Source organism: Dromiciops gliroides, chromosome 3 (assembly GCF_019393635.1).
Source record: "Dromiciops gliroides isolate mDroGli1 chromosome 3, mDroGli1.pri, whole genome shotgun sequence".
NCBI classification, from domain to species: domain Eukaryota; kingdom Metazoa; phylum Chordata; class Mammalia; order Microbiotheria; family Microbiotheriidae; genus Dromiciops; species Dromiciops gliroides.
Window position 1 is genome coordinate 70,033,135 of NC_057863.1, and position 22,227 is coordinate 70,055,361.

The following is a 22,227-nucleotide window of genomic DNA, read 5'->3' on the forward strand; positions in this document are numbered from 1 at the left end:
TAAAGTTCAGAGAAAACGAGGTGGTTGGAATAAATGACCACCAAAGTTCATTTCAACTCTAAATCCCTCGATCCTCTAATTCTGTGGTCTTCAGGGAAGTAATAAGTATTCGTCTGATTTCCAGCTCTGGAACCACAATCAGATCACTGATTGCCACTGTTCCTGGGAAGGGCATAGCTAGTCTTTTCCCCTAGGCTCCTGTTACCATCCCTGTGACTTCTCAGACCAAAATATCCCTTCCTTGGTCACCTCTCCCAAATCTGTGTTATCTCCCGTATATGAAAATAAGCTCCTCAAAAGACTGAGATTGGTTCAGATTTTTGAAATTGTGTCCATAGTGCTTAGCTCACAAGTGCTTAGTAAAGCTTTTTCATTAATTCATGCATTAATTCACCCATCAATTAATTAATTAATTAATTGACAGATTCTGGTTTCTACCTTTGGATATAATGGAATGTGTTAAGATGCATCCCTTTCCTATTGAGGAGAACCCATAGTCATGTTCCAACTTCTCCAGTCATAAAATGAAGTTAATAACACAGGCATAGCATGTTATGAAACATGGATCTAAATGGGACGTGGACCATGTGTGACTGAGGACAGCTTTCTTTCATATAGTTTCACTTTTTAAGGTAACATTAGCATGATAACTATGCATTCTCCTCCCTCTACTCCATCAGTTATTGCCATTGATTTGGACCATTATCAACTCCTCTCTTCTCCCACCCCTTAGCAACCTGTTTTTTTTTTTCCTACTGTCCAAAGTACTTGTTATAGACATAAAATTATGATACTTGGTCTTGACCCTAGTCTGTGGCATAGAAGTTTGGCTACACTAGGCTATGTTAGGTTCAGTGAAGCCCTTTGTCCTTAGCTGTGAAGATCCCCTTATTTATGACATGAGTCATTTGTTCTTCTTTAGTTCTTCTGAGCTAAGAAAAGGGTTTAAATTCTATTAGCAGACAGGTTAAGAGCACCTGGCTAAGACTCAGGAGACTCAGTAAAAAGTGCTCTCTCCAGCTAACTAGATGCATAACCTTGGGCGACATTTTTTACCTCTCTCTGAATCCCAAGTCTCTTCTAGGGAATGAGGGGGCTAGATGATTCCCAAGGCCCTTTCCTATGCTAACAGGCCATGTCTATGTTATTAACTTCATCAACTGGGGAAGCTGAAACACGACTATGATCCTTTCAATGGGAAAGGGATGCAGGGGACCTAACACACTCCATGATATTCAAAGGTCGAACCAAGAATCAGCCTTGCTTGGTTAGAAGACACTTCTCAGCCTTGGCCAATGGGGAGTGACTGGAGGCTGGAGATGAGTGTCTTATATATGGACTTACTCATAGTAAGTTTGTTACGTGCAATTGACTGTTGTACTCTGTTGTTTTTTTTTTTTCTTTAGCACATCTGTGGGGAGTTTCCCATCAGCAGAAAGCAGCGGCCTCAGTGCCAGGACTCCCACCCAACCTGTGGCAGATGCTAGTTTCCACTCTGGTAGCCTAGGGCAACCTTCTCCTGCACAGAGCAGTTACCAGAACGCCTCCCCCACCACCCTGCCAGCGGCCAGCAGTGGCCACCGAAGTCCTGACTACTTCTCTCCAGACGGCCGGCCCCAGTCTCAGTTCACCGTGGCTGGTGTCCACACCCTGCCTGGGAGCCCTCAGACTCTCCACCGGACGGTGGGGACCAACACTCCTCCTAGCCCAGGCTTCGGTCGGCGGGCAGTCAACGCTGGCATGGCGGCCTCTTCTCTTGGTAGCCCCGGTCTGAGCCGTCGCCAGGTCTCAAGTCCCCATGGTAACACAGTGGCTGGCCTCCATGGCAATGTCATCGCCAGCCCCCAGGGCAGTTTGGCTGCTTCCCCAGGAAGCCCTAGCCTGGGCCGCCACCCCGCCAGCACCGTCCACAGCAATTCGGTCACCACTCCAGGAAGTCCCAGCTTGAGCCGCCATGTTGCAGGCCTAGGAGGGGCTGGGCCAGTGGTCCCAGGCAGCCCTAGCATGGACAGGCATGCAGCCTATGGTGGTTATTCTACTCCAGAGGATAGGAGGCCTACTCTGTCCCGACAGAGCAGTGCCTCAGGCTACCAGGCTCCCTCCACGCCCTCCTTCCCAGTCTCCCCAGCCTACTATCCTGGTATAAGCAGTCCAACATCCTCCTCTCCTGATTCTGCCACGGCCTTCCGGCAAGGAAGCCCTACACCTGCCTTGCCCGAGAAGCGGAGAATGTCAGCAGGGGATCGGGCAGGCAGCCTCCCCAACTATGCCACCGTCAATGGGAAAGTGTCCTCATCCCCCATCTCCAGCGGCATGTCCAGTCCCAGCGGGGGCAGCATGGTCTCCTTCTCCCACACCCTTCCTGACTTTTCCAAGTTCTCCATGCCAGGTGGGTACCTTTAACCCTAACCTCAGATACCCTGAGTTTATGCATCTCCTCTGACCTTCTTATCTCCGAACTGAGTTTGAAAGTAACTTTTTGAAAAGGAAAAAAAAAAAGAAATTTACACGACAACTTTGTTGTATATTTAGAAATAACAAGTTGTACATAACGGATTTGCATCTTAAGGTACAATCATCTTTTTATTCTCTGTGTTATGGAATTGCTTGTTTTATTCTGTAAATTAAACAAACAAAAAGAAAAAGAAAGTAACTGAAGCTAGGTATTCAGATCTTGGCCTTGGCTCTGACTTCCTGTGTGAGCTTGAGCAGATTACTTAACTTTTCTAGGTCTTGGTATCATAATGTGTACTAGGAAGAGAATATTACCTCCCTTCCTTACCTCATAGAATTGTTGAACAGTTGGACTTGCGAAAGGTTTTGAAGCTAAAGTACTATTATAAATATGAGGTACTATTGTGACAATCATGATCATTGTTCTCTTATTATTTTGATTGTTGAGATTTAATACTCTTTTGCAAGTAATAGTCCTTCTCCTACTAGGAGGACATCCTTTAGATTCAGTAATCTAGACCTTGCATAGATCTAGAACCTGACAGCCACTCTTAGAACCCAGTATATGGGCACCTGGATCTGGAACTTCCAGTCCTTGCCTTTTCCTTCTATCTGGACTTGGTCATCAGCAATAACTCTAGTGCTCTGCCGTTCTTCTCTCCCTTCCCAAGAGTGACATTTGGCTCCGGTCCCTCTCTCTCTCCTTGGGGGTACTGGTGAAGCTTCTGGGGGGTCAGTACACTTCCTGTTTCCCACTCTATCTCCTGCCTAAAATAGCCTGTTGGAGTCAACACAGGAAGGCAATGCAGGTCGTGGCCTCCCCTGGCAGCCCATTAGCTAGAAACCACAGCAGTGGGTGTTTGGGGGCTCAAAGCAGCAGAAGATGGATGCTTAGAACATTTCCAGACGCTCCCGGGGGGGCCCTCCCTGACACTCCCAGTCCCAGGCTCTTTTTCAGCGACTAGCTGGTCAGGAAGGAAGGTTGACACGTCCCCATCTCCCTTTGAACAGCTGGTCAAAAGGACAGATTTGAGGAGCCCCTTTCTGCCCTGTCAGAAACAAGCAACTTGAATTGTAGCAGGGGACTGAGATTGGTGGAAACTTCCCAGGTGAAAGCTTAAGATGTTTCCATATTGAACCTGTCACAGCCTGATGGTGGGCATGTTCCAGTACTGTAACCTCTCTTTGAAGGATGGTAGAAGCAGAAAGGTATCTTCCTTAGTCTTTGGGTCCCCAAGAACCCAGAGATCAGGTGTGCAAAAGGGAAGAATAATTAGTAATAGCAATAGTAATAACAGTTAGCATTGTGTAATGCTTAAGGTTTGCAAACAACCTTGGGAGCAAGGTCCTATTATCATCCCCATTTTCAGGGTCATACAAGATAGCAAGTGTCAGAGACCAGATTCAAATTCAGGTCTTCCTAATTCAGGTCCAGCACAGGGCCACCTAGCTGCCTCTAATATGAGTATGCACAAATACACACAATATACATATATGTGCATATATTTAGACATACATGGCCATATATTTATACATGTATGACTGATCATGCAATGAGTATATATTTATATACATATGAGTATGTATGTATACACATATAAATATATACACATATATGAATACAGTGTCCATATGTATATTCATAAATATATCCACATGGGGAATGAGTAGGGAGCAAGTAGATATATACATTCATACAGATACATTTACATCTATATATCTATACATAACTCATAATTTATATCTATTTTATTTTACCCTATAATATGTATAGAGATATAGATACAGATATGATTGTTTTATAATTGTTGCTGGTACCTCTCTTTAAAGAAATAAGTGCCTTTCACAGACATATTCATATGTATTGTGGATGATTAGGGAGAAGATGAGACAATACATATGTTTTATATATAATATCCTAATTAATATGTCCCAATATATACTCTGTGCCTGCCTGCTCCCTAGTCTTTCCCTACACACACACAGAGAAGTTTAGGTTTGAAGTTTGATCTCAATTTTTTCTCTCTATATACATATATATGTATATCTACTGTATACAAACCTAGATATGTATGTATATGTGTATATAAAGGTAGGTATACATATGCACATATATGCCTTATTTGACCTTATCAGAATATTGAGTTGTAGGACCTTAGAGGTCATTCTGTCCTGCTCCCAGACCTTTCGGAAGACAGTGTGGTGTAGTTGAATAAATCTTGGATTGGGAACCAGGAGGCCTGAATTCTAGTCCTCCCTATTTCACTTACTAATCATATGACCATGCACAAATTACTTCCTCTCTCTGGCCCTCAGTTTTCTTTTGTCTTTGAAATAAAGGAGCTGGCTTAGGTGACAGCTAATGTCCATTCAGCTTCAACATTTCAAGAAAAGTTATGTGATGGACACATGGGCCACCCCTAGAGAGCCGTCTGGGGAGTGTGACAAATGACACGAAAGCATGTTCCCCGTTGATCTCCACTGAATGCCAACTTAGGCACTCATGTGTTTGCCAAGTCCAAGAGTGATTTATGGTTTCTCAAGGTGATGGGCCAATCATCTGGCCTCTGGCAGGGTCTTTTCGGGTTGGGGAATGAGGAGGGAGCAGGTCGGTAGAGAGAGCATTTTGGGAAGGTTTGTTTGTTTTTTTTTTCGCTTTCCTTTTTTAAGGCTATGTTAATTGGTCATGATGAAAGATTAGAAAATAATGACATACAGTGAATGAGGGCAAGGAGCAGGGATGATTTAGTTGGAAGAAAAAAAAAATCTGAAGGAAATGCTCAGGAATGACCTTTAAATTATAAAAGACTGTTTGAACAGAGATTGGAAGATAAGCTGTTTGGAGAGAATGTGGTTTTCAAGGAAGAATTTGGGGACCAGGAGTGTGTGCCTTCTGATCAGGGCTTTTCAAACAGGAAAGAATTCTTGTGTATCTGATGTGATTTAGGCAGAACTCCTGCTTGGAGGCAGGGGGATGGATTAGATGACCTCTTCAAGGTCCCATTCAGTGCCATGATGGTATTTGATGCTTCACACTCCTTTTCCCTCTTTTCTTTTTACAGACAACAGCCCCGAGACCCGGGCTAATGTTAAGTTTGTCCAGGACACATCCAAGTATTGGTACAAACCTGAGATCTCCAGGGAGCAGGGTGAGTCCAAGAGAAACGGACCATGGAGGACGATGCTCTGTGTAAACTTTCCACCTGTTACATTTGTAAAGATGATTGTTTTAGAACCTTAGGACACACACATGGTTATGGACCCCTTACAATCAGCATGGGCCTTAGGGAGGAAGTTGGGGTTGAAGTTTGACCCCAGTAAGAATTTATCAACCTTGGTGCTAAGACACTGGAACAAATTGCTAGGGAATCTCCTGTGACTCAGCCAATGAGCATTTATCAAGCCCCCAGGATAGAAGCAAAAGGCAGAAACAATCTCAGGTCAAGAAGCCACTTTCTTTTTTTTTTTTTTGGAGAGGCAGTTGGGAGTTAAGTGACTTGCCCAGTGTCATTCAGTGTCACTGGATGGAAGAGCATTGGGGGTGGAGTAGAGGGTAAGGTGTGAGAAGACTGGAAAGTAGGAAAGGTCAGTCTTGGAGATATAGATAAGGAAGAAGAGTATCAGGGGCACAGGGGACAGCCAGTAAAAAGGCAGGAACACAAGAGATGGAGAATTGTGTGGAGGTGATAGTAAGTAAATCAGCATAGATGAACTGTTCAGTGTGGAGGGAAATAATTACTTAAAAGACTGGAAAGAGCGGGCAGCTAGGTGGCACAGTGGATAAAGCACTGGCCCTGGATTCAGGAGGACCTGAGTTCAAATCCAGCCTCAGACACTTGACACTTACTAGCTGTGCGACCCTGGGCAAGTCATTTAACTCCCATGGCCCTGCAAAAAAAAAAAGAAAAAAAAGACTGGAAAGATAGGAAGTGGCCAGGTTGTGAAGAACTTTAAATGCCAGACAGGAGAGATCTGGTCTGAATAGGGAGTGGCACTATTCCGTTCAGGGGCAGGGGAATGGCTTGAATCGCATCTCATCTTTCTACTCAGAGGAGATCTAGGGCTTTGACCAATTTGCAGACGTTTCAGAGTAGAAACTGTCTTTGGAATGTCAGTGACAGAGCAGAAGAGGGGGGATCCCAGTAATTCTGACCCTCAGCTTTTTTACCCTCTTACTAGTAAAGAAAGAACATTGTTCCACAGGGAAGGGAAGGGGAAGGGGAAGGGGAAAAGGAAGAGGAGGGAAGGGAAACATAAGTGAAGAGTCATGGAAGACCTTGTCTGAATGGGTTGAAGGCATCAGATCACTAAATTATTACTTCCTTTTTCCCTTTCCTCCTCTCCTCCACCCATTACAGCCATCACATTACTTAAGGACCGGGAACCGGGAGCCTTCATCATTCGGGATAGCCACTCTTTTCGGGGAGCTTATGGGTTGGCCATGAAAGTGGCATCTCCCCCTCCCACAATCCTTCAGCAGAGTAAGAAAGGTAATGAAGGTCCTTTCTGAGAATTGTGAGGAGGGAACTGGTGGTGAGGGGTAAGGTGGGAGCAGTGGGGCTTGCCTGATTCTCTCTGTCCCTGACCTGGGGGAAGACTCGCTGGGTGACGGGTGGGAAGGGGCCAAACGGAGTGTCTTCTAAGTCTGGACAGTCCTGCTCCCTGTCCAACTGTGTTATCCCCAAGTAGGACCTATCTCTCTTCCTCCATCTGTCTCCCCAAAGAGGCAAAGATTATGAGGAGCAGCAGAAGGGCAGAGCCTCGGGTTCAGGGTGGAGAGTAGGAGGACCACAGGAGATGGGAGCAGCAGTAACCTTGTCCTGTCTTTACAGGAGACATGACCAATGAGCTAGTGAGGCATTTCCTCATTGAGACCAGCCCCAGAGGGGTGAAGCTAAAAGGATGTCCGAATGAGCCAAACTTTGGTGAGTTTGCCCATTTAACTTTCTCTGGGGTTAAGTCTACTCTGTCAGCGAATTCTTCTAGTAATATGCCTCCTAGTCTCTCCTGTTGCAGCCCCTGCCCATTCCTGTATAATTGTATGTACCCTCTGAGTTGTGACTCCTCTCTCTCGCCACTCTATTCAGACAGAGGATTCAATAAGAAATAGGTTTACATTTTGGTTGGAGATGTTAGGAAGGATGTCCATTGGTTTTTAGTGTGTCCAAGGAGGACTTTAATATCTTTATTTGGGGAACCTTTAAAAAGAAGATGGATTTTTATCATCCTGGGGTGGTTAAAATATGTCTGTCCAGAGGCAAGGAGAATGTATGTCTGGGTGACCTGACACCAGGTCAAGTGATTTAATCATATTCATAGCCATGGACTTTTGGGAGGTTTCACACACACACAAACACACACACACACACACACACACACCCCTCAGATGAAAGATGACAGAAGTCATTCTACCATTTTTTATCTGAGTGAGACTCCCCCTTCCCTGCTGGCCAACTCCCTCTAATGCTGCTTCCTGGATGTGTCTCTGCCCCTACAGGATGTCTCTCTGCTTTGGTCTACCAGCACTCTATCATCCCACTGGCTCTCCCCTGCAAGCTGGTCATTCCAAACCGAGGTAGGAGCCAAAGACGCGCTCAGCGAGCAAACATTGATCCAGTTTTCCCGCAACATTCAGTCATCGGTGCCAGGACATGGGGCCAAGATAGGCTGCCCTGCCAAAATGGGGAAACCTAAGCCTCTTCACCCATTCCCTGCCCGAATAATTTTAGAAAGGCAAAATTGTTTAAAAAGATCAACTCCATGAGCTCATGTGGTCACTTTGCCAGATGGGGTTGAACAACACTTTGGAGCCAAGAGTTCAACATCAGTCCACAAGATGGGCATCAACCCCAGCCACATTTCATAAACTTTTACCTCCCATATCTCTCCCACCCCCTCCTCATTCCCTCTTCCTGTTTCCTCCTGTTTATGGCTTGGAGGGTACCAAAATCTACCTGTAGCAATCCCGTTCCATTTTCCCTTGACCCTGTAACTTGAAATCCATACTTGGACAGTGGCAAGGAGGCTTAGTTTACTGAGTATCAGATTTTGATGAGGCCTGCTGCCCAATTTCTTTTGAATTCTGGGCCTGGGGAAAGGGATCCTAGGTAGGTTGGACAGAGACAGAATCTGCTTCCCCTGCTACCAGTTCTTCTGCCAGCTGGTGTGGTGACTAACCCTAGTATATCAGGGGCTGAGCAGGGTGGGGATATTGTAGGTAACCACTAGAATTATTGATAGTCACACATCTCTAGCTTTGTCCTCCATGCTATGAAAAATATTAGTCTTTTGTAAGCCCTCTGAGAGCAGGGTAGTACTTTACACAGTGCCTGGCATACAGTAAGTGCTTAATAAATGCATATTGAGTCACTGACCCTCAGTGGGGAAAACAAACTAATACCTAAAAAATGATGAAATATCAATATAAGGCACTATGCCAAAAGTGCTAAAATGTGTGACATAGACATAAAGCAGGAGGTCGGAGCAGGGAGAAGAGTCTGGAAGGACTTTTATGAAGGGGGTGGGCCTGAGCTAAGCCCGGAAGCAGGCTCAAGCGTAGACCAGGTAGGCACCCACCTAGGGTATGACATCACAGAGTTGGGAGTGGACAGAGGGTACAAGGAAGAACATTTTAAATATAGCTTTTTCTAAGTACATTTATTTTTAAATTCAGAACATTTCATTCTCCATAGCCCAGAGATATTTATGTTGGGACAAATCAGGTTGCAGTTATTACCATGAAGACTCAAAGCCTCCTCTGTGCAGTGGTAACTCTTGATGGGCACAATGTTATCTTATCCTGGCATGCAAATCCACCTGTACCTTAAGAGATTCGAATAGGCTAAGGGTCGAGAGGATGGCAAATGAAATGGCCATCACTGGTGGAGAACCAGCGTGTAGCCAGGCAGTGAAAAGTCTTGGAAACCAGATGTCAGTACTTGGGAATTATGGGAAGTCTGCAAACAGGGGAGTGACCTGTAGGATAGTTTGGAAATGGGAGACAGGCTTGGGCTATTGGAGTCATCAAGTATAAGATGTGAGAGGGGCTAGGACTAGGGTGGTAGGCCCCGCTACTATCTTTGTGGTGTTATACCCTATGTGGGTATGACCTGATCTGAGTCCTGGTAGCTCAAATCTCACCTTCTTTGTGGAAGTCTTTCCAGACTCATCTCTCCTCTCTGAACTCCTACAGTACTTTCCTTTCCTTTTTTTTGCTTTGTTTGTCTTTTTGGCCAGGAAATGAGGGTTAAGTGACTTGCCCAGGGTCACACAGCTAGAAAGTGTCAAATGTCTGAGGCTGAATTTGAACTCAGGTCCTCCCGAATCCAGGGCTGGTGCTTTATCCACTGTGCCACCTAGCTGCCCCTGACAGTACTTTTCTCTGTAACACCTCTAGCCATTAGTGTCTAACTAAAGGCAAGAGTTTGGACAGGATGACTTCTCCACGTTCTTTCATGTGTGTGTATGTGGAGGAAGGGCAGAGAGGAGAGGAAGTGGGCCCAAACCATCATCATTTCTCCCCATTCCTATATCATATTAATAGGAATATCAGAGGAGTCCCAGGTCTCTGACCCTGGTTTTTAATCTCTCCTTGGGATGCTCAACACGGACCATTTTTATTTCATATATCCAGTGCTTGTGTTCTAATTCATTAATGTTGATTAGCACAACTTGTTGAAAAGTTCAAATATAACTTGAATAGCACACATGATTTAAATACTCATTAAATAATACACTGTGGGATTGAAAGCATCATTTCAGCAATTGTTGATTTGTCCTTTATAAACAGTAATTCAGTCACATTGCTATTAAAACAACTGGGTAACGTTAATGATGAAATAAATTTAGACACTAGACAAGTTGAACTTAGTCGCTTTTAATTCAGTGAGGGGCATTGAGCACGAGCAGGTTAAAGGCTAGTAAGATGGTGTGATTCAGAAAGCATTTGTTGCAGTTGGGGCTGGGGTCCCTTATCTGTCCCTCTGGGTAACTTTCTGTGTTTTTGCCACAGATCCAACAGATGAGACAAAAGAGAGTTCATCTGCCAATTCTACCACAGATCTACTGAAACAAGGGGCAGGTGAGTGGTTAGTGACAGTGGGGGCTTATGTGCTATCTAGGTCTGTCATCTCTCTTTGCCTCTACTCTCCTCATATTGCCCTGGCCCTCAGCCCATTTCTGTGCTCTATTTCTAATCCAATCCCCCATAGCTATTTACCAAATCAGAAAACCACATTTTCATTGGCAAACGCACCTTCCCAGGACTGGAATGAAATCTTTCCAGAGGTGGGGAGTTATTTAAAAAAAAAAAAATTATTGTTTTTTTTTAAACATCGCTGTTACTTGCAAATGACTCCCCTTTGCCATTAGAACCTTTTCTTGTAACAAAGAAATACAAATAAACAAATCTAACAAACTCATTAGCTATATCTGAAAATAGATGCCTCATTTTCCTTTTGTAGCCAACCATCTCTCTTCTAAGGGTTAGGCAACATACTTAGGCCTAAGTCATCTGGAGATGTTGATTGGGCATTGCATTGATCAGAAACCTGAGATTTCAGCATTGTTTTCCCTTAAATTATTGCAGTAATTGAATAAATTGTTCCCATGGTTCTTCTTCCTTTCCTCTGCCTAAGTTCAGCAAGGTCTTCCCATCTCTCTCTAGATCCTTCCTATTCGTCATTTCTAACGGTTCAGTCATATTGCATTACATTTATATAATGTAATTTGCTCAGTCATTCCTGGTGGGGTTTCTTTCAGCCTGCAATGTGCTTTTTGTCAATTCTGTCGACATGGAGTCACTCACAGGGCCCCAGGCCATCTCTAAAGCCACAGCTGAGACGCTGGCTGCAGACCCCACACCTGCTGCCACTATTGTCCACTTCAAGGTCTCCGCCCAGGGGATTACGTTGACCGACAACCAGAGGAAGTAAGGAACACCCCTTGTCCAGCCCACTCTGTGCAATTTTCCCCGCTCCAACATCTCCATTTATTGAAGGGAAAATGAAATGAATAACACTCTCCCAGAAAGATGCTCCAGCCTGACTTCTGAACCTCCCACACACAGCCCCTGACCCCAGGCTTCTGGGAATGATTCCGTGGTCCCAGTTATTTAGCCACGTCCGGGAGAGCCCTGGTGCTTCTTGCCTTCAGCATCACACAGGGATTTTGAGATGTTATGGGAGGCAGGGAATAACTCTAGAAGAACCCAGAGGAAAAGGGACTGGAAAGTAGGGTGGAGAGCCGGAATAATCTGCACCCTCAACATTGATTCTATCTTTGTGCATCAGGTTGTTCTTCAGGCGACATTATCCCCTCAACACTGTTACCTTCTGTGACTTGGACCCACAAGAACGGAAGTAAGTCTCTCTCCCTTCGCCTCCACACTCACTCAGCTATTAAGCAGAGAAGCATGTGTATGTATATGTGTTTGTATGTTGAGTTACTCACCTCAGATGAAGATACCCGATATTACCAGAGGTAGTATAATCACTATATCGGTATGGTAGATAGAGTGTTGGACCAGGAATTAGGAAGACCCGAGTTCAAATCCCACCTCACACATTGACTAGCTCTGGGACCCTGGGCTTGCCTTAGTTTCCTCATCTATAAAATGGGGATATTAATAGCTCTACTTTCAGTGGGTTGTTGAGAGGGATCAAATGAAATGCTATTTGTAAAGGTCCCTTCTAACTCTAAAATCTGTGGTCCTCTGAATTTCCTGGGTGCCTCTGTTTCCCCTATCTTAATAATTCAACTGGCTCCTCCCTAACAGTCTGAGGAAAGGAATTGATAAGTCAGCTGTATGCCAGCCCAGGCCCTCCTATATCAGACTACAATGAACACATGCGTGATAACTTTAGGGCCCACTTTGCCCCTGAGGAAGGCTTTCTAACCACATGCTGGCTGAATGCCCGTGGTTGGCACCAGTAGAGGCAGGAAACTTGCTTACTATTGCTTTTTTCCCCCTTAGGTGGACAAAAGCAGAGGGGGGTGTGCCCGCTAAGTAAGTATGGCTTCTTTTCTCCCATTTCCTAGCATGTTTCATCTTTGTATCTCCAAAGATAACACGGGAGGAGGGTTCTGAAACATTGAGCATGAATAGGAGATTGGGGGGATAGGAGGTTAAGGGTCAACTGGTGACTTGAGGTCACATAGCCTGGAAGGTAAATTTAGCCCAATTGATCAACAATTTTTCCTGCCTTCCCTCTCCCCTCTCCTCCTTTACCCTCCCCCAGGCTCAATTCCTATGCCCCATGTTAAGTATCCCAGTCTCTTTTATGTTTTCCTTTCTGGGTCACCAAAGTTTTTCAAAATTTTCAGCCTCTCAGAATTTCTGCTGTTTTGAAGGTTTTAACGCCCTCAGATAAGCCTGGTCTTAGCAACACCCCCATCAAGCCCAGTTAACTTTCAGCTTCTAGTATCCAGGAGACCTTTCCTTAGGAATATTTGATTGCATCAGCTAGAACAAAGGTTCTTAACCTTTTTTTGTGGCATGGACCCCTTGGCAACTGGCAAAGCTAATGGACTCCTCAGAATGTTTTTAAGTGCATAAAATAAAATGCATAGAATTACAAAAGAAACCCATTTCATTGAAATACAGTTATCCGAATAGTAAAAAATAAGTTAAGAACCCCTGTGCTGGAAGGAGCCAGCTCACAGGGTTTCCTTTGGAAATAGGGTTGAGGAGCCCTGAAAGAAAAGCCAACTCTCCTCTCTGCTCCTGGCCTGTGGGGCCCCCCTGCCTGGGTCCACCCCACTTAGGATCAGCTTCCCTGGGTGGATGAAAGGAATCAGTTCTTGTTGAACTTGGCTGAAGAAGAGGGTGGGGCACTCTGGACTGTGAACATCCAGGGAGGGAGGGTTCCTATGCTCAGGCATAGGAAGAAGGCAAGAAAGGACTTAGTTACAGGAGATGGGGGGATGGTGCTCAGCACACGGGTCTGGTGAGAGGTCCAGGCATCTCTAGACCTCTCTGGGCCTTGGGCCCATCTCCCACCCGCTTCTTGCTTCTCCCTGCCCTGTATCTATCTGACATGGGGAGAAGACCATATCTGCACCCCCCACCCCAACTCCCAGGAGGAAAAGGAAGGTCAAAACATTTCCTCTGGGACCAAATTTAAGATCAAGAAATGGTGCAGCTCCATCCCTTGATTGTGCAGGAAAACTGACCCCTGGCTCTTAGAGGGCTCCCCCCACCCTGGCCAATCAGGCCACTGCTCCCAGAGGTCATTGATCTTTGAACCTGGGGGATTGTTCAGCAGCACTTGGGACGTGGAGGGCAAAGGGATGTGTGAATGTGTTCCTGTGTTCGTGAGAGTGTGTAGGGTGGGGAGCCTGGCTAATTTTAGCTGTTGTGTTTTGGTCCCAGAGAGGGGGGTTTTAATTGGAATCCCCAGCTGTTCTGATTTCCCCATCCCTCTCTAATTAGCAACACGCCAACTATGGGACCTCTCAACTCACATTCTGTTCCCCTCTGCTCCCATATTTATAACCTTGTTTTTCAAGGTTTGAATTCCAAGGTGCCATGGCCTAGTGAGGGCCAAGCGTGGGAGGCCGCCCTGCCTTATGGGTCCTCAAGCCCTTTCCTCAAATCTTTTATGCCATAGGTCGTGCAAGGGAACAGTAAGTCAGGCTAGCCCATCCCTTTAGTTCCCAGCTTCATTTGCTGTTTGAGGAGGCTAAAGTTTTTGGACCGACAAACAATGCCATGTTTATTTGCTTACAGTGTTGAACTTAAAAGGAATCCAGCAGGGGAAGGGATGGGAGAGGCGCTTTTATGTACTTCCTCATTTTACCCTTGTTTTCACTGTCTCTCCAACTTCCCTCCCCTCCCCAGGCTTCCCCAAGCCAAGGGGGAAGCGCCCAAAGCATCTCCCGGTTAATCAGAATCTGTCTCCAGCTCGCTCTCTTTCTTTCTTTCTTTCTTTCTTTCTTTCTTTCTTTCTTTCTTTCTTTCTTTCTTTCTTTCTTTCTTTCTTTCTTTATTTCTTTCTTTCTCTCTTTCTCTCTTTCTTTCTTTCTTTCTTCCTTTCTTTCTTTCTTTGTTTCCTTCTTTGTTTCCTTCCTTCCTCGCTCCCTCCCTTCCTCCCTCCCTCCCTTCCTTCCTTCCTTCCTTCCTTCCTTCCTTCCTTCCTTCCTTCCTTCTTTCTCAAATGGAGGGAAGTTTCTCTATGATGCTTGGGGGATACAGAATGAGAGGAAGGAGAAAGAAATGTCATTGGAAAAGGTAGGAAAAAAGTAAGGTCTCTCTCTGTCTTTGGCAGCAAGATAACTTCTCACATATTTGTGCTCTCTCTCCATCCATCCCCAATCCCCTATCCTCTTATCTTTTTTCCTGCTCTTCCTCTCTTTATCTTTTCCCCTTTACTTCCTTCCCTCATTCTTTATTCTCTCCTTTCTCTTTTGCTCCTTTTCTCTGCTTCCCCTCCCATTTCATCCTCCTTTCTCCCTTTCCAACTCTCCATGATTTCTTTTGTGCTTCCTCCCTCTCCTTTCCTGCCTTCTCTTATGTTCTGTCCTCTCTGCTTCTGTGGCTTCCCTTTCTCCCTCTCTTTCCTCTCCTCTCTCCTCTCTCTCTGTAGGCTCTTCGGTTTCGTGGCCAGGAAGCAAGGCAGCACCACGGACAACGCCTGCCACCTCTTTGCGGAGCTAGATCCCAACCAACCTGCCGCGGCCATTGTCAACTTTGTTTCCAAGGTCATGCTCAGTGCTGGCCAGAAGAGATGAGCCTGTCAGGGGCCAGGGCAGCTGGGATTGGGGCACATGGGGAAGGGGACCCTTGAATCCAGAAGGAAGGAGTGGGGCCAATTTTTGGAGAAGGAGAGAGGAAAGTGCAGTGCGGGAAGAGGGAAGTGAATTCAAAGAGGAGGAGGAGGAGAGAGGAAAAATGGATGGAAGAACAACATAGAGCCTATTGGGTGAATGGAAACTTAAAAAAAACCAAAACAACCAACCCAACACCCCAAATATTCAACTAACCAAGACCATGTGACCTCCTTCCTACCCATGGGATTTTTTCATGGGGGGAAGGGTGCAAAGTGGTAAATACCCTCTGGGATTTTCTTTTAGGACCATGGCTAAAGTAGACCCCCATCTCCCTAAATTAACAAGCTTGCAAGGAAAAATCACAAGCTGAAAGATTCCTCCTTTGGACACCTGTGAGGTGTATTTATCAAACAAAATAGGAGGGAAATCCAAGACAACCCTTTTATCCTTTAATAAGCATTACACACCCCAAGGTATACTCAGGTCTCTGTTCTGCAATGGCTATGCATATGTATAAGTACCTGCGTGTATTAGACATATAACTCCAGATTCAGCTGTATAGATAATATGCGCATGAAGTTGGCTTTCCTCCCCAAAGATGATCTCTACCATCTCCTGGGGTCACTGTAGAACCAGGAATATATCAGGGAAGGGGCCTATATCTTTACCCAGAATCACCCTGGAGTGTGGATGTCAGCTCAGGACCTCATTTCATCCCAGCCAGTCACCTCTGGCAACCTTTGGATGGTTCCTCATTCTCCTCCTCAGACACACAAGAGCAGGAAGCAGATGTCTGCTGCTTCTGAGCACTGCACTAAAGGATATCCCCACGCAAGGCAACACCCCTGCTTTGTCATGGCCTTGAGGCTGGGGAACTTTGGTCCCGGGGAGATGTGCAAACCCGAAACCTTCAAGAAGGTCTGGAGAGAGTTGGGAGAATGGGATAGGAGGAGAAGCAGAGGATGCTGAGCACTTACCCATGGTCCTCTAGACATGTGGGGCAAGACGTGTCCCTCCCATTCTCCCTAGGGCTAACTGCTGTCCCTGACATCTCCTACCCCACTCTTTGTGCCTTGGATCCTAAACCTTTCCCTGGATCTAGCTTCTTAGACTTGCTCACAAGACAATGTCTATCGGGATTATAGGGATTTAGCCACCCTGCCATTTTGGAAGCTAAGAATCCTGTTGGACTCTTCTTCAGAAAGTTCTGCCCAATTTTGCCTTCAGGAAGTCCAAGGGGGAAGACTCAACCCTTGCCCTCCTCTCCACAAGTGCTTTAGGAGTGTTTGGCTTTCCCTGTCACATGCAGGCTCAGCCTCCCTGGAGAACAGATGTCTGTCACCATCCTGGCTGGGCCAGACCATGTTGTCCTCAGGCCTGGTCACATCTCCAGGGCAGACAACCCACCTGCATGCTCACTGGGTAGACTACTTTACAATGCCAAAGTCCCTCTTTCCCCCTACCTTGTATCTCCAAAAGAACCAAACCATATGGGGTAGAAGACATGAGAACAAGCCTAGGAGTCCCATACTCCGAAGAAATCCAAACCAGAAACACGAACTCATTGTTATCCAATGGCTTTGGCTCCCTGAGCCCACTTGGCTTCCCTAGTAAGTGGCATTGTACTGAAATATAAATATATATATATATATATATATAATATATACATGAGATATACTGATGGAATACTGTAAGCTAATCAAGTTTAAGAAAAGGAAAAAAAGACAGGTAAATTGACAAAAAATATTTATTTTTTTTTCCATATTGCTTTATCAATTCCCTATGGGTATATACTATATCCCGCCCCTTCCTGTATGGGCTCTTGTATGTATAACTAAAGCCTGAGAGATAAGAGACCTTATATTTGGATTATCCCTGAACCACCTCCCTTCAACCTTGTCCTTCACTATATTCATGAGGTGGGGGTGTGGAAAGTTGAGTGGTTCATCCCAGGGTAAGGCTGTGTACATCTGTTCCCTTCATCATTAGCCCCTTAAGTTTCCCTTTAAACCCAAGGCTCAGCACCCAAGATGTGAGGAGCTGAACGCCGTTGCCAAAGGCCCTTTGCATGTGTGCTTGCGTGGAGGTGGAGGTTTCAGGATGTGTATGGAGGATATGGATGGCATGTGTATTATCATTTGTGTACCTTTTCATATTTTTCCCCTCCAAAATAATGTAAGTGCATGGCAATGCTGTTTCAGGGAGTTGGAAATGAGAATGGTTTGTAGAAGGTAGGGAGCAGAGGTGAATCTGCTCCCCATTAGTAAGTAAGACAATGAGTCTTTGTGACTAAAGTTGCTCAAAAGTCCCCTTCCTTCTGAGAAATTCAAGCTAGACACCTGAATTTTTTAACCCTTTCCTTACTAGCCCATCAACTCTAGCTCTGTGCCCAAATAGAGAAAGACATATATTTTGCTCTTTGTCAAGTAAAGAGTTTTCCACCTTCATTTTACCACTGCTCAACCTGGAGAATTCTGGGCTCCTGGTCTGGATCCTTTAACACTGCTTCATGTCAAATGAATTGCCAGACCCCCTCATCACCCAGCTCCAGGGCCCCAGGCTAAGATCTGGGACCAGCTTTCACATTCATTTCTCTCTCACCTGGTGCCACTGACTGTCTCATTTCCTAGTTTTGGCCATCACCAGTCTTGCTTTTGGCTAACCCTGACGACCCTGTTTTTGAGGGGACTCTTGTTTAAACTTTGAAAGCAAACTGTCCCCTCATACCACCCAAGATCACTTTAAGAAGAACCAACTTCCTAGAACCTAATGTTCCTATTCTGGACATGTTTAGAGGAACTTGGAGTCACTAGTTTTGACTTTCCAGGGAATCTAATGGGGGAAGAGAATTGTGTTCAAATCTTGGAGTGGGTGCCATCTTTGAGTAAGGTGCTGGTAGGATGAGACCATGTGGAGTTAGGTGTCAGAGATTGTATCTCACAGGTAGGCATGAACACACACACAGAGCACTGCAATATATTCTTGCCAAAGATTTCCTTTAAAAAGAAAGCACTTTTAATTTTTTTTGTAAATGACTGTATCTTTCTCATACCGCCTTCTTCCCTCTCCCAACCCTCTTTGCTATTGATTTATGTTGTTATGTCGATATCTGTTTGCCAATCCACTTGGGAATGTTAGATCTTTCCATCTTGAAGCCAGGCTCAGATATGGAAGAAAAGGACAGGCCTGAAAGTAATTGACAGAGGAGAGAGGGCTATCTTTCACTCAAGCCTCAGTCAGAGTGATGACAATATATGATTTGTCACCACTCACTACACACACACACACACACACACACACACACACACCCCCTTGGCCTTCTCTCACCTAGCACCATTCTAAGTCAGGATGAGAGCTCTCTTGGGTTTCCAAGACAGGATGAGGATGTAATAAGAGCATCCCCATGGGAGAGAGGAGAGGCAAAAGAACTCTTAACAAGCTAGGTTCAGTATAGAATTTGGGGAGCTTCTTTAGGCATGAGAAGAGGAAAAAGAAAATGTGAACCGATGCTGAGAGATTAGGTGAATGGGGAGCAAATCTGTAGTTTCACCCACTTCAAATGCCCCCTCCCCTTCTCCTGACCAAGATCTCTTTATCACTGTCCCAGGGGCCCTGTTCTCCTTTGTTCTGCCTAGCTTGTTTTTTTCCTTTTGCATTATAAGTGGCATGTGCATTGAAAAGGGCATTTCCCCCCTTTTCTTCTCCCTAAGAAGAGAGGCTATATCTTAGCCTTGTGGGGAAGTCCCTCCAAACCTGAGCACTTCCCTTGGGTAGATAGGAACATTTTGCGGGGAATAATGGCCATGTCTACCATCACTGAAGGGGGAATTTCTGGGTAAATTAGGGTCCCAGACAGGAGAGGAGGGTGGAGGTATGTTTGTGTGTATGAGCGAGAACCCCACAAAATAAAAATTATTAGAAGGGCTTTCAGGAAGAGATGAGTGAGTATAGGGAATTCCAGTCACTCTGATCTGATTGGGACCAGATTGAGAGGTCATTGACCCAGAGGATATGTGAAGAGAATCTTTCCTAGGTTGCCCACTCAGTGACCATCATCCCTTCTGTTCTGGTCTGGGTCTCTTTTCTGCTTTGCTTTCCCCAGCTTCAGCAACACTGGATAGAAAGCAGGGCTCTTGTTGTCTTTTAGACCTGTCCCTGGCACATCCCAAGCCTAGGCCTTTTATCTGCTAAGACGCAGAAGTTTCCTTCTGTAACATAGGAAAGGTGGGTGTGGGTATATGCGTGTGTGCGGGTGTGTGATACCTATCATTTTAGGGAACTGGTGCGTATGTGTGTATGGGAGGATGTGTGTATGGGGATGGGTGAAACTCGCAGGAGGCAGTGGAAAGTCTGGTACGAAATCACCTTCAGGCAAAAGGAATTGGGAGGTGAGGCCCAGAGGGTCACATAGTTGGCTTTAGGCTCAGTCTTGGTTTTGTCTGATCGATTGAGAAAATCATGAGGCAGAATGAGTGTCCCAGGGGGTTGTTCTGCGCCTCCCTAAGCCCCATTTCCTAGAGTCTGGGAAGTATGGGAGGGCTTTCTTTTCTTCCCATTCCTTTGCTGTTCCTAGCAGCCTGAATCTTGTTGGGGGGGGATGGGATATTCCAAATTAATGTTCTAATCAGTGTTAAGTAGTTTGAAGCCCATGTGTGTGTGTGTGTGTGTGTGTGTGTATAAGTGCATAGATGTTTGTTTTGTTTTTGTGTTTCCCCCTCTTCCTGTCTCAAATGTCATTGAAAGCAAATGTAAGAAATTCCTCCCCACCCTGCTAACCCCACTCCAGATATAATAACCCTATCCTTTCCTATCCTCCCCAGCTATGTATTTATATAGATGGAAATATACTTTATATTTTGTATCATTGTGCCCATAACTTTTGCCACCTTGTATAAAATCTGACTTATGTTACTCATCCCGGGTATGAATGTATTGTACACTGATGCTCTCCTCCCACTCTGTACAGTGGCCTTTGTTTCTTTGCGACCCATTGTATGGCTTTATAAATGATAAAGTTAAAAAAAAATCCAATTTCTTGTCTGGGCTCATTGCTTGGCGTGGAGTCCTTAGGACCGTGTTGGGGAAGGAGGGTCCTGCTCCTGCTCAGGGGACGGCCTGAATTTTTCTAGTTTCCTAGAACTCAGCTGGATGTGGCTCAAGACAATGTGACCTTGTCGCTAGTATGAACAACCCAAGTGTGGACAGTGCACAAGTCTGCCTCACCAATGCACTGAAATGAGGGTAGTCCTATTATGGGACTCATTTCCACCTGATTCAAGTCAACAACTCTCTGCCCACCATTGTGTTAGGACTGGGTGATTCAGAAGTGAAACAGACTCCAGAGGTCATCTAGACCATTTCCCCCTCCCCCTCCCCAATTTTACAGAAAAAGAGACGTTAAATAACTTGCCCAAAGTCCCACAGAGAGTGAGCTCAGGAGTTGACATCCGGTCCTCTGGTTTCATGATCTGGGTGTTTTCCACTGTACTCCATTGCCTTTGTGGGGAATTCAGGAGATCCGGAAGGAGGGTGATAGAATTCTAGAGAGCTGGAAATAAACTCAGAGGCCATCAGGTCTAACCCTCTTATTATACAGATGAGGAAACTGAGGCACAGAGAGTGGAAGGGAGGGGTGTGACTTGCCCAAAGTCCTACAGTAAATAGCTGGGGCAAGATTTGAACCCAGTTCCAATGACTCTAAATCCAGAGTTCTTCTCATTGGAACATGTCACCATCATTCTGATTGGAGAGACCAAACCAACACATGTGAAATAATAGTGAGTGATGCAAGGCAGTAAAGAATTGGCTCATAAATTGTGTGGTTGAGACAAGTACAAGAAGTGGAGGTTGGGAGATGATTTTATGAAGCTGATGTGGCTTGATATGGGCTTTACCTGTTTAGGTATAGGACACATGAATCAAGAAGGCATCCTTTCAGTCCACTTGGCCATGGTAAGACTATAACAAAAGCCTTGTGTCTACTTCTGAGCCCCCACAGCTGAAGAATGATGTGGATGCCTGGTAGTTGGTGGTGTAGGGTGAGGGTGGGGATGAAGAAAGGTCTGAGGAGAGACATGGGTTGGAAAGGATCGTTGAAGCACTAGCAAGTGGAATCTGAGGGGAAAGCCTAGAAAAGAAATGACTGTGAAGGGACTGAATAATAAGCATTTTTGAACTGTATCAATTATTTTATCTTTACATAAAATCAATACAAGCAATAGACAGTAAATAATAAATTATCTACCTATGTCCTACTAGGCTTCTGTGTTCAGAAATGCCTGAAAGTGTTTGGTGCCTTAAGACTGCTGCTTCTGCCCCTAGTAAAAGAGAACAGACAATGTAATGCAGTGTACAACTGCTGCTTGACTCATAGGTACCAATAGGGATTCTGGACCTAGCACCTCTAAGTTTCAAATAATAAGCATTTTTGAAGTGCTATTATTTAGAGGAAAGGTAGTGTGGTATAGTGGGTAGAGAGGTGGCTTCCATGTTAGGAAGAACTAGGTTCTGACACATACTGGCTGTTGAACCCCGTAACTGCTCTAAGACCATAAGCTCCTGAGAAGATACCTGTCTACATTGGTAGAGAGGATTTATTTCCTTTAAAGCTCCCTATACTAATGAAATCTGAGGTCTAGTTTGTACCTTTATCATTATTATATCTGTAATTCCCAGTTCTTCAACTCTACTGTATAAGAGAAATGACTGGGGGCAGCTAGGTGGTGCAGTGGATAAAACACCGGCCCTGGATTCAGGAGGACATGAGTTCAAATCTGGCCTCAGACACTTGACACTTACTAGCTGTGTGACTCTGGGCAAGTAACTTAACCCTCATTGCCATGCCCTCCCGCCCCCCAAAGAAAAAGAAAAAGAAAAAAAATGACAGCCCCAAGGGAGGAGATGGCAGAGTGTAAGAGGACCAGACTTCTACGTCTATCTTTGATACTAACCAACTGGGTGACTTTGGGGAAGTCTCATTACTTCCCTAGTCCGGAGTTTACTCAT

The 22,227-nt window shown here is 45.2% G+C and overlaps 1 protein-coding gene across 1 annotated transcript in view; it reads left to right on the forward strand.

The window, feature by feature from the left end:
* TNS1 (tensin 1) overlaps positions 1 to 20,253 on the forward strand; it is a 284,132-nt gene extending 263,879 nt beyond the window's left edge. The window contains exons 25-34 of the mRNA XM_043991711.1: positions 1,407 to 2,389; positions 5,517 to 5,603; positions 6,813 to 6,944; positions 7,287 to 7,379; positions 7,952 to 8,029; positions 10,466 to 10,534; positions 11,215 to 11,383; positions 11,745 to 11,813; positions 12,428 to 12,460; positions 15,039 to 20,253. Of these exons, the coding sequence (XP_043847646.1) occupies positions 1,407 to 2,389; positions 5,517 to 5,603; positions 6,813 to 6,944; positions 7,287 to 7,379; positions 7,952 to 8,029; positions 10,466 to 10,534; positions 11,215 to 11,383; positions 11,745 to 11,813; positions 12,428 to 12,460; positions 15,039 to 15,183 (1,858 nt within the window). The 3' untranslated portion in view covers positions 15,184 to 20,253. The remainder of the gene's footprint in view (positions 1 to 1,406; positions 2,390 to 5,516; positions 5,604 to 6,812; positions 6,945 to 7,286; positions 7,380 to 7,951; positions 8,030 to 10,465; positions 10,535 to 11,214; positions 11,384 to 11,744; positions 11,814 to 12,427; positions 12,461 to 15,038) is intronic.
* The last annotated feature ends 1,974 nt before the right edge of the window (positions 20,254 to 22,227 follow it).